Source organism: Tympanuchus pallidicinctus, unplaced genomic scaffold, assembly GCF_026119805.1.
Source record: "Tympanuchus pallidicinctus isolate F22 unplaced genomic scaffold, pur_lepc_1.0 scaffold13, whole genome shotgun sequence".
NCBI classification, from domain to species: domain Eukaryota; kingdom Metazoa; phylum Chordata; class Aves; order Galliformes; family Phasianidae; genus Tympanuchus; species Tympanuchus pallidicinctus.
In genome coordinates, this window is record NW_026294648.1 from 15,241,097 (window position 1) to 15,253,453 (window position 12,357).

General features: G+C 45.6%; 1 protein-coding gene across 1 annotated transcript in view; it reads left to right on the top strand.

Moving 5' to 3' along the window:
- The window catches only part of GPC3 (glypican 3), a 114,007-nt gene that overhangs the window by 85,253 nt on the left and 16,397 nt on the right, over positions 1-12,357 (top strand). Inside the window, exon 7 of the mRNA XM_052673373.1 lies at positions 4,719-4,875. Within this exon, the coding sequence (XP_052529333.1) occupies positions 4,719-4,875 (157 nt within the window). The remainder of the gene's footprint in view (positions 1-4,718; positions 4,876-12,357) is intronic.

The window sequence follows — 12,357 nt, forward strand, 5'->3', positions numbered from 1 at the left end:
AACGCTTGATTACTAAATGTATATTGCAATTCTGAATATTATTTTAGCTACGAGCTCAGTCTCCATCCTCTCCAGCTTTTTAGGTTTGATCGTATTCCAGAGGCTTACTAAAAACATGCAAAGAATTTCAGCAAAACTCAGTGGAACACTTTTATTAAATTCTTTCAGTCATGCAAGCTAAATTAAATGACAGCTCTGTCCACCAAAAGATTACAAATATCAATCAGACTTCTCCCCTAAACTCATGAAGGAATTAAATGTTTTTCTAAAAGTCTTCTATTCTCCTTAATAATCTGTTTGGCTGTTCTCTTTGCTTTGCATATTTTTGAAGTCTGTTGAAAGGGATGATTTCTGCCCTAGAGGAGCACAGTGCTTGTATCACACAGCCGATATTTCATCTGAATTTGTGGACACAATTTTGGTGTTGCTCAAATTGATATTTGCAATACAGCGAGCATAGTTTCCAAAATGAGAAAACGACTGTTGAACTGCAGTCCAAGGAACACAATGCTGATTTCTTCTCGGAGACGGGAGATTAATGATAAAAAGTATGTTGTAGCCTTCCTTGTTTAGGTTAAAATTGGAAAAACAAGGCCAGGTGGCTCAGGGGGCTGGTGGGATGGGGAGCTCTGAGTGAAGTGGTTGTTAAGAACAAGGAGTTATAAAGATTTCAACACACGGTCGCCCGTCCAACTCCAGCTGAGTCATTACCCCACATTGCTGCATCTGTTTGTGTCTGGTCACTGCGTGGTTATGAATAATGGTATAAATCACACTGGGATGCCCTGGGGAGATTTCCTTGCAGAAATGCTCTGCACACTCTTCCGATCTTGCTTGTGTTTTTTTTGTTATTGCTGTTTCTTTTTTTTTTTGGGGGGGGGGGGGAGAGCACAGGGCAAACTGAGGAACAAATATTTGTGTGGAAACCAGCTGGGGCATTGCACCATCCCTCGTGCCAATGCCCGTGTGTCTGGAGTGAGGGTAGGATGTGAAAGCAATGAGAATGGACACAAATCCGATGCATGTTTGAGCTGGTGGATCTTGTAGTTGGGAGTGTAGGATGTGGCCCATGTGCTTCTTCCCATGGTTACGGTGCAGATGGGAGATGGGTGCCCCACAGACACCTCTGAGACATGTGCATGCGCACGGGCTCCCACAATTAGCACTCTGGTTTACACTGGGTATATTACAGAGTATTTTTGCCATTATGGTTTAGCAGAGAAGAGCAGATATGATTGTAAACTCTTGCAGCTGAGTGAATTGTGATTAAGATGAAGCTATCTTGCTTCACATGCTACTTTAGTGATCACCAGACTATGTATTTTCTGTCTCTTAGCGTAGTCTGTACACCACAGGACATGAATTAACTGTAATGTCAGGGTAACAGTCAGCTCTGTTTGCTATTTAAGGATGGAGAAGCTATGTTCAGTGCTCTGAATATAACTTCATAAAGCACACAGACCGTGCTGGTGGCTGTGCAATGGTTCAGTGAGGCCACAGTGTTGTGCCAGCTGAAGCCATGGTGCCTAGCAGTGCTCTCTATCTGAATGCCCAATATTGTACTTTGGGATTCCCACCCATCACTAGGTTTCCTGTCTGTGCTAGCAGTGAAGGATGTGGTAGGAGGCATTGCTGGCCCTGCTCTTCTTGTAGGACTTTCTTGTGCTTCATACTATGTCAGTGACCTTTGAATCACAGAATCACCAAGGTTGGAAATGACCTCCAAGATCATCCAGTCCAACTGTCCACCCATCATCAACATTTCCTGGTAAATCATGTCCCTCAGTACAACATGATGCTGTATGAGTGAGCTGATGCCCAGGCAGGTTTGCAAGGCTGAGGCTGTCCTGGTGCCCACAAGCATCACTGTGCCAATCAGACGCTATGGTCAGCAAGTGCTTGGCTATGCTGAGGCCCATGTGTTGTTTCTTGGGAAGTTCCCATTTCATTGTGGCTATAAAGGTTGAGAAATTAAGCTGCTAATTTATAGCATGCCAAGAAAAAAAATAGTAATATGAGAGTGATTTTAATGTATGAAAACAACTGAAAAATTCTGCTATTTTCCCGCCCCTGCTGAGCTTATTAAATCTGAAAATATTCCAAAACTTAATTCTCTCTGCCAGAAAGCTCCTTATGCCTCTTTCTGGGTAATGGAATTTATGCTGCTGAGGTGCATGGTGAGGTTCCTGCTGGTGTGCTTCATGCTTCAGCTGCAATGGGAGCATCCTGCAATGGTGGTGCACTGGGGCAGTGAGTTCTAAATTATGTGGGGCATGTTCACTGTATTTTTCAGCTGACATGCTCCGATCTGAGCTATGCTATTAGCTGTGTCGTTGACAAAGTCTATATTTATGGTGTTCTTATTTGTTGCTGAAGTCTCTATTTACAGCATTGCAAGACTCCACGGATGTTGTCTGTTCCTGGCATGTGTCTGAATGAGCCATGGTGCTCCTTGGTCCCACAACGTGAGAACCATCAGGTCTGCGTGCAGCAAGAACAAGTGTATGCTGTGCCTCTGAGCACGACTTCTACAAACATTTCCTAAGCACTGTGGGCTGACTTTGGAGGGGAGAAATGCAAGGAGCGATAAGGGCTGAGCCGCCGTGTTTGGTTTGTGTGAGGTCTGCCCCATGCTACGCCCAGCTCTGTACTGGTGTATATATGCATATCATTTTTTTCTTTTTGTGGTCACACAGTGTTCTGGGAAAGGCCTGCAAACATCTAAATAAAAGAAGACTCTGGATTTGGGAGCTTGGGCGGTCTGAGCCAAAGCATGCTGATGGCCACGAAAACACATCTCTGTGTTTTGAGGAGCTGAGCTGCACTTCACCTGCTAGCACTGCCGTGGTGCCATGCTCTCTGATTCAGGCGTACAAGGCTAACATTTGGGAACACATATATAAGGGAAAGCCCTCATCCTTGCCATGTCCCTTTGTCACCCTTGGGTGATGCTCAGCATGGACCTGTGAAGCAGAGCTGTGCCATGGTGCTGCTCCCCACAGGGTGCAGCAGGGAGCTGGAGTGGTCTCACTTGGAGCCATTTGTTTTTCATTACACTGTGCTGCTCTAATATAAACAATAAGGTATGTGGACACTGCTGTGGACAGAGAGCCAGATGCTGAAAGCATTCCTCCAAGGCTGTATAAACTTCAGCAGCTAAATATTTTAGGAACTGTTTTCTAAGACTTGCTTAATAGTTTAAAAATATAACCTAGATTCCAGATATTAAAAAATGCCTTGAAAGACAGGCATATTGCTGCAATAGCTGGAACCAGCTAAAGCCCTGAAGTAAGCAGAAGGCTCCCGTTTTGCAATATCTTCTCTGTTACTTATCCTTTATTATTATTATTTTTTTTAAAGCAGAGATTAAATTTGAGAGGCTTTTAATGGTGTAGTGGTAGTGACAGAAATTTTTAGCCTATATTAATGGGCTGACTCACACTTTTTCAAAGGGAAGCTGGGTTGGTGATGAAATAACTGGGTTCTTTCAGCAAGAGCAAAATAAGGAAAGCCAGTGGGAAGAGGAAGGCAATGTCTTAAATATGTGTTTCATCCTGCCTCTCTGCACGGATGGTGCTGAGAGCTCCCACCTGTGGCTGAGAGCAACCCTGACCATCAGTGCGGGTATCCAACCCCTGCTCAGTGATGTGCAACCTTTCAGAAGCAATTAGGTCTTTAAAGCTCTGGAGCTGTTTTTTGTTGATTTTGTTTTTGCTTGGAAATGTTGGAGTTGCTTGGTGTGGATTATGGGTTCTTTCACTGCATTGCTTTCCCTGGGGAAGTCAAATCCTGCCTTAATCCAGCACTTTAGAAGCTCATCTCTGTGAGCATCTTCTGGGTGTTCCCATCACTGCCTGCCCCAAGCAGGATGATGCTGGGATGAGGGTACTCTGCTGTGGGATTTGCAGCATACTGAGCTGTCCTGGTTTCCCAAAGCAGTGCCAGAGGGATCTGTCATTTCTTGTTCCACATGTTACTCCTCAGATGGACCATAATCCCTGAGAGCAGCTCCATGGTGCTTTCCAACAGATCACTTTGTGTTGAACTGGCAGCACAAAGACTTGCAGTGGTGCAGCAGCAACCAAGCCTGGGGCTGAGCTCAGCTTGCCCTTGACCACTGGACAGGGCTCAGCTGTGCCACTGCTTCTGTGTCTGACTTCCCGGGGGGCTTTGCCCCCACGCAGGGCTCATCTGGCTCAGCTCTGGAAGTGCATTCTGCTGCTGACCTGTGGGCTTTGATGGCTGGTAGATGTCCTTCACTCAGGGAGAAGCCAAGGCATGGAGTTTCTCAGTGTGGTTTTATTCCCTTCTCCTATGTGTTCCGTTTTGTGTGCATGTTTGCCCATGAATGAACCAGAGCCCTTCTGTGCTTTGGCATGAGGCATGCGCCAGGGTCACATGGAATCATTCAGGTTGGAAAAGACCTCTAGGATCACCAAGTCCAACTCACACCACCACCACCATGCCCACTAACTATGTCCCTCAGTGCTACATCTGCACATTTCTTGAACACCTCCAAGGACAGTGACTCTACCACCTCCCTGGGCAGCCTGTGCCAATGCATCACCACTCTTTTGTGAAGAAATATTCCAGATATCCAACCTAGCCTACTGATGTGGTTCCATGGAGCCCTGTCACTCACTCCTGCAAGCAGGAGATGAAGAAGTAGGGAGGGTGGTGGGAGCTGTTCAGTGATTGCAATGCATCCTGTCTTCCAGCTGCTCAAAGGGACGGCTTTGCCCCACCGAAAAGCTACAGGCAAAACCCCAGAGGAGGAGGAAGAGGGGAGTGGAGACTGTGATGATGAAGATGACTGTGGCAGAGGCTCTGGAGATGGAGAGCTGCGAGTGAGGAACCAGCTCCGGTTCTTAGCAGGTAATGGGGACAGTGGTTCTGGGGGTGGCTGTTCCTCTGGAGTCAGTAGGTCTGGATGACAACTCTTGGGTCTGCTCAGCTTCCTGCTCCAGGTGGGCTTACAGGGGTGCGTTCAGCTTTGCTGAGCTGTAGGTACAGCTCATCCCCTGCTGCCTACTCTTAGGAATTTAAAGGTGAGCTTTTCTGCTTTCTGCAGAAATTCATAAAGTCAATAAAGATGGTCTGAGTACAGCAAACCCTCTTGGTTGTTTCTGACATGGAGTTTAGGGAGATGGGGTTAATTTAAAAACAAAACAAACTCAAGAAAAAAAACCACCTAAGTTTCATTTTTGAGAAGTGATTTGAGCACTCAAGACCCTTAGGGTCAACAACGTTGACCATCAGTATGATCTATGTCTTTGGATCTCCTCGAGATGTCAGTAAGGTGTCCTGATGCTTCGTGGCTATGTAATTAAAAAGGTCACCACCTTCCATTGGAGGTGGAAGTGAAGATCCAGCTGCGACTTGGGCAGTTACAGAAAGGTGGGTGGGTGGGTGGGTGCCTTCCCCTGACCCCCTAACTGCTGCCATCCTCCCTCCTGCTCATAGCAGTGAGACCACCATGTCCATGGTGGGTGTGTGGCATCTGCTGGCTGGGGGGCAGTGGCTGGAAGCTCGACCCAATTAATGCAGGTCCCAGCTCTGTGCTCTTGGAGAGACCAGACAACTGAACCTGGATAAAATCAGCTTTACAGCTTTGAAGTTTAAGAGGGAAATTTGGGCTCTTAAACGAAGCACAGATGTTTATAAACTTCCTTCCATTGGCCTGGGATAATTAAAATATCCTTAATGAAGTGAGAGCTGAAATATCAAATGCCCGTTTCATATCAAAGATTATTGACGCATTATGTAAAATATATAAAATACATATATTCAAATATTGGTTTGGAGAAGGAAAAGGCTCCTTAAGTTCTCCAACCCAGGTCCGAAAGAGAAACGCATCATTCAGAGAAGGATAAAATGCCCTTTCTTTCATGCAAGAACTCAATATCAAAGTGTATGTTAAGGAAACACAGGTGATCCACGTTGTCCTGAGCTGAGTGCAGAGATACGTGTTTCATTTTCCACCATCTTTGCATCACACTTCCATGCTATTTTAATGTGTTTCTAATTTCCTCTTCCAGCCTTCCCCATAATATCATCAGCTGTGTATAATCCTCTCTGCCGCCTCCTATCTCTGTAGGCTGGTTTAATCACAGTATTGATCCCCAGATAACCTGCCTGTCTGGCAGTTTAGACCTCTCTTGTCATGTGGTATGTGAACATGTTACATGAAAAGAGGGCTTATCCTCCCTCTGCTACTCTGCTGGAGGGTGTTTGCTGCTGTCTTTGCTAAGACTGGGTAAATATTAACACAGTGGAAAAGCAGCCATGGCTTGGGGCATTGTGTCCCAGCAAGTTAAGTCTATCAGGCTGCTGGGAGAGCTGTGTTTGGGTGGCACAGCTTCTGGAGTACAGCCCTGTGCCGTGGTGCTGGCCAGAGACTTTCTGGTTCTTCCTCAGCTGTGTGTGCAATGATGCTCATTTTTGTGTGTTCTTCCTTGGAGTAGAAAGGTGAAGTTGATCTGACATTGGCAGAATCATGTTTGGTTGGTACTGGATAGGCAGCAGTGACACTGTTCAAGTTTTATGTTGGAAACAAGCCTGGGAAAAGTTGCTGATGGTGTGGAAATACTTTCAACATTCTGAGAATGTTTCTTTTTTACTTTGAAAGGGATATTTTTCAATTATTTTTTTTTTCCATCATATCATATGTATGTAACACAAAATAAAAGGGACCAGAAACCATTCCACATCTCCCCCTAGTTTCACAAATTCTAAATTTTAGGTTAGCATGCCGATTTGAAATGATGCCAGGCTTTGAAATCTGGAAATACTTTTTGCAATGAACTTCTGCTTTTGGCGTGGCTTTGTCTCCCTCCTCCCCAAGGTGGTTGCCCTGTAATAGAGATGCAGAGACTGGGAGTGGCTGGGGTTGAGTTCCTGAGGTTCCCTGCGGCAGCATGAAGGCAGCGAGGCTGGATGGCCAGCAGTGCAGGTGTCCTAGCAGAGTGATCAAGCATGCAAATCCTCTTCAAATGCATTTCCCTGCTCACCCTCAGGTTTGCAGTGAGGGAATGCATTTGGATGCTTGGTTTTCTTTTTTCTGAGCAGTCTGGTTCAGCTCAAGAGGAAATATCCCTGGCCCCGTGATAGCAGCAGAGAACTCCTCCCTTGCTGAGTGTTGGCTCTGCCTTACACATAGACTTGGCAGGCAGCTCTGCTGCATGTGTCCTCCTGTTATCCAAGGGCAGCACAGCAAAAAGCATGTGGTCCTGCACAGCGAGGCTGTGGGCCACGTCTGGACAGCGTGCCACAAGTTCTTGGCCCTGCCTTAAAATCTCATTTGCAGTGGGATCACTGTGTAAGATAAAGGCTTTAACGAGATGCATTAATGTTGTGTTGCCACTGAGTATTTGCAGTGTGTTTGCTGTGTGCAAATGGGTGCTGGGTTTGGATGGAGGCCGGGTGAAAACGTTAGCAGCATTGGCCATGCCCAAGGTCTTTGCATGAGAATGTACACCACCCAAAAAGCCAGTCATTGGGGATGCTGTGTCTGTGCTGGTAGTTGAGGTGACCCATGGAGGTGGTGGAGTCACCATCTCTACAGGTGCTCCAGAACTGTGGAGATGTGACACTGAGGGATGTGATTATGGACTTGGTAGGGTGGGCTGGGGTTGGACTTAGGGATCTCAGAGGTCTTTTCCAGCCTTTATGATTCTATCATTCTGTGGTTCTCCTGCCCTGCAGTTTGGGTCTCCAAAGGTTTGGGAAATGTGGAGATCTAAAAAAAAGAACAAAAAATCCCCAAACAAAGTCACTCTTGAATACAGCCTAGTTTTGATTTATCGCCTGTTGTATGAAATGCTACCTTTGTTTCCTATTTATAATGACCCAGTAATAACTGGACACTCAACTTAAGCTAATGATTTAAACATACTTGTAAACTGTCAAGTCAAAAGTTTGTGAGTGACTATAAACATATGTTGGTGAGTGCTGTATGCTAATAAATTCATTATTATGGTGCCCCAGTGGGAAACACGGAGATGGCAAGCTTTTTTTCTTTTTTCTTTTTTTTTTTATGATAGGTCTTTTATTGTTTGTCACATCTGCAACACATTAAGGATTTTGAAGGCAGATAATGTTTACAGTAAGAGGAGGATTGAAAGCCTTCCAGCTCAGTGAAGAGCGCTTCCTGTTTGTCAATGGAGTAACTGTGGACCCGGCACCCTGTGCATGGAGCTCCAAAAATAGAGATGTGTGCAGACCTGTGCGTGTATTTACGCCACACCAATGGCAAAGCATGCCAGTGAATAAATTGTAGTATTTCCCCCCAAATCATTAGTCGGTGTGAATGTACTCCAGAAATCAATGCTTACAAACGTCCTCACGCTGCTGAGATCAGTCATCCTACACTGTGTACCCAAAGCAAAGCCTGGGGAAGCTGCTGCTCCAGACAGCCACCCACTAATTAGCTCACCTCTGGCATTCTCACTTATGATGCCACTTATAACTTCCGAACTGGCTGCCAGTAAGCCTGAAAATGAAACATAGTTGCTGGAGATGCTCCTGTGCTGAGCAGCTGGAGTAGGAACTGGTGTTGCCCTGAGCTGCCTGTAGGCGATCATGAAGATTTTTGGGTGGAAATGTGCCTTTTAGTGGCTGGAAGAACACCCGGGAATATCTGAAGTGATCCAGCAAGCAGGGTCAGGGGACAGGAGGAAGATTTACCCTTCCGAAGTATCTGTGTTAGGCAGTAACAAAAGTTGTCTTGGGAACAGATGGATTTGGCAGCAATGAGTAGAAATAGTTTATCCTGAGAAGGGAAGTTGGCCTCATCCCATGAGAGGTATAAGGATGGATGTTTGCAATAAAGATATGTAAGGATGGCTCTGTGGTTTGTGTGTGTAAAACAGCTCTCCTGCCTGACTGCTCCGGCTGCGCAGCACTGGGTGTTGCCTTTCTCATTTCCATTTGTTGCTTATAAGGGCAAAGGGAGTTTGCAGCTGGAGCCCCATTTGCTGGCTTGATGCTCGGGTGCATCTTTTCTCCCCTTCAATTGTTTTCTGCTCTGTCTCCTCTGTGGGGTTTGTGTGCAGCCCACACTGAAACCCAGACATAGCATGGCCCTCTCTTTTCCAAGATCCGTAACTTTTTAATGGCTTCTGACTTGACCACTGGTGCATCTGCTTTGCAGAATTGTTTCAGAAAGCCTTGTCCAATTCCTTTGGTCGCGTTCCTCTCATTAGCCTGCTTTCTCCTGCTTTGTGTCTGCTGGTGCTTGCTCACTGCTTGGAGGCAGACCAGCAAAATGTAAAATATTTACAAGATCACCTCTTCAGATTCTTTATTGCAGTGCTTGTTTCTCTGTAAATGCCTTCAGGGTGCCCATATCCGAGCCACAGGTATCTGCTGATGCTGCTCTGCCTGATGCTTGGGCAGCCAGTTCCTTTGGTTGTTTATCTATCTGCTGAAAAAGTCATTTCAAAATACCAAATTTACTTCAGAATACCCCTTCAGCAGAGATGCTGCGTTACAAGGCATCCGTCCTGTCTCAAGGCCAAATGTCAGCTGGATTATCCCGATGGAAGTGCTGGAATGCTACCAACTGAAACAGTGCAATAGCTTGATTACTGCTTTGCTGTTTCAAGTGTTTGTGTTTGTTGAAATGTCTCCTTTTAGCGAATATTTGGTTAGGAGTCAAGTGTTCTTTGTCATTGTCCAAATACAGGCGAGAAGAGACGGGGGTAGCAGTTGGCTGAAGCTGTAATTGAGTGTCAAGTTCATTAACTCGCTATGGAAATCAGCAACAATGATTTTTTTATTGGTAGGCTGGGAAAATTATTGGTGGCTTTCAGAGCAGGGATGTTTCTAGCACTCTTCAGTTGGCTGTTGGTGGTGATGTGACTCTGCTGGGCCTCGCTGTACACATAATGTGTACATTTTAATGCTTTCTTGCAACTTCTATACTGAGAGTTCCTCCAAAGGTATGGGAGGTCTGAAGAAGGTTCATCCCCTAAAATAAGAATGCACCTTGAGGTAAGCTACGTGTATGCAGAGAACGTTTATGAAATCGGGAAGTAAATCCACTGGATGTATTTTTCTGGTTTTTAATTGTATTTTATTTTGATTTATTCTTTCAAACATTTTCAGTGTTGTGGTTGCAGGTACGAATCAGACCAAGCAGTTTTTATCTTGGATTTGTAGGAGCCAGCTTCCACTTTGACCCAAAGCAAAGAGTAGCATAGCAGATTCTTTAAAGCAGGATCAGTGGAGGGCATTTAAATCCCTGACAGTCGCATGACCATGAACGCATGTGTCGCACTCACAGTGTGGGCAGAAGTTGTTCTCAGTAGTTCTGGAATCTCACATCAGGGCAGATGAGGCTGGTTCTTGGCCTCGGTGTGTGGAGACTTTGGGAAATGGAGTTGTGTGAGGTGTACTGAAGGTTGGATGAAATGACTTGCTGCTCTTGCACTGTACAAATGCACAAGTCTTGGTAACTCTGGGATTGCTTTCTCATGTGCCATGCTTCTGACAAGAGGTTTTCCTTCTTCTATTTGGGCTTGAACGCGGCTGAGTTCTGAGTAACAGTTTATGACTGAGTGTCTGAGGAGCCACTTTTCAACAGTGTAATTTGGGAGCTGATGTATCTTTAAAGCGTTACTGAGTGCAGCATTTTACATGACTGAACGCATCTGAACAATTTCAAGTATGCAAAGATCTGCCCAGTTGCAATGGTGATAGTCATATTTATCTGTAAGGAATGATGAATCTGTGTTTCTGCGGCTTGAAAATGCATGAATTCTTCTGAAGCTGGGAAACACACTTCCTGACTCAATACTAACTTCTTTTTTCTTCCAGGAGAGATGAAATAGTTTAAATGGATTTCTTTTTAAGGAATGTCAGTAAGGGGATATTTCAGACAGAAGCAGAGCAGGTGGTTCTTGCTAATGGACTGACAAGATAACCTTACACCGATAGCCAGGGCATTGTATCTGTGCTGGTTGCTGTACAAAGAGAGGTTTGTCTGTGAGCTCGATAACAATACAACATGTTGATTGACTTTGCACGTAGGAGAGAGTGCCCCATTCATGAGTGGCTTAGCTTTTACTAATGCCTTACTGCAGGTAAGCTGATAAGAGTGATTACAGGGATGTAATAAATGAGGCTGTGGTGCACGGCCCTTCTTGGTGTGGCATGAGATCCCAAACAGGGATCCACTGGAGCATCCCACTACAGCACTGGGGACTGCTGCAGGCAACAGCAAGGTTTGAATGGGAGCCACACCTTGAGTACTGTGTTCTGTTTTGGACTTTCAGTCTTATGAGGTGTGGATGAGGGAACTGGGGTTGTTTAATATGGAGAAGAGGAGGCTTAGGAGAGACCTCATCACTCTTCACAACGGCCTGAAAAGAGGTTGTGGCAAGGTGGGAGTTGGCCTCTTCTCCCAGGTGGCAGCAATAGGATGAGAGGTGATGGCCTCAAGTTGCACCAGGGGAGATTCGGGTTGGATGTTAGGAAAAAGTTCTTCTCAGATAGAGGGGTGAGTCTGTTCCTCTTGGAACAGGAAGGTGATGGAGTCACCATCCATGGAGGCTTTCGTAGATGTGGCACTGAGGGACATGGTTTAGTGATATAGTGGGGATGGACCGGGGGTTGGACTAGGTGATCTTAGAGTCAACCTGAATGATTCTATGATATCGTGTAGCAGGGACGCCTGGAGCTTGTATGGAGTCAAGAACACAAGAGGAAAACTCATGGTACTAAGATCCATCAACGGGCTATTAATCACAGCTTTACTCAGGATGTCCTTGACATGCATCTGCCCATAAAGCACAGTGGAGGAGTTGTGTGAAAAACTACAAACACAATTGATGTTGGGTCAGTGGCCCTGTTTCACCACAAGGGTTTAGGATGGGATCTCGGCTGTGGTTGTTGCCTTGCTGTCATTCAGCTTGACTTTAAGGGAGATGTCTGAGAAGACAGATGTTGCTTCAGGTGAACCGTGGAAGTCACCTCCCCTTGGAAAACCTTTGGTTACAGCCTTCAGAGCACTCTTGAGCCCTAAAGGGAAAAAGAAATGCTGAAATTCTCCAGACTGTCTTAAATAAAATCCTGACGTCTCGGTTTCAATCGTTGAACAAACATGTTTGTTTTACACAGGATATCTTGGCAATGACATAGCAGCCCAACCTGCAGCATTGCACTGTGGCAGCATCCAAAGGCTCTGGTGCTTACTTAGGTGTGATCTCACCTGAGATCCAGCAAGTCTTTACTTGCTGCAAATGGAGCATTATGCTCTTAAAAATTGTTTTTCAGGTTTTTCTGTAAACATGTGCTCACCTACATGGACCTGATCCTGGGGTCTGGTGCTGGTGGTTGATGCTCTCCTATCTGTGT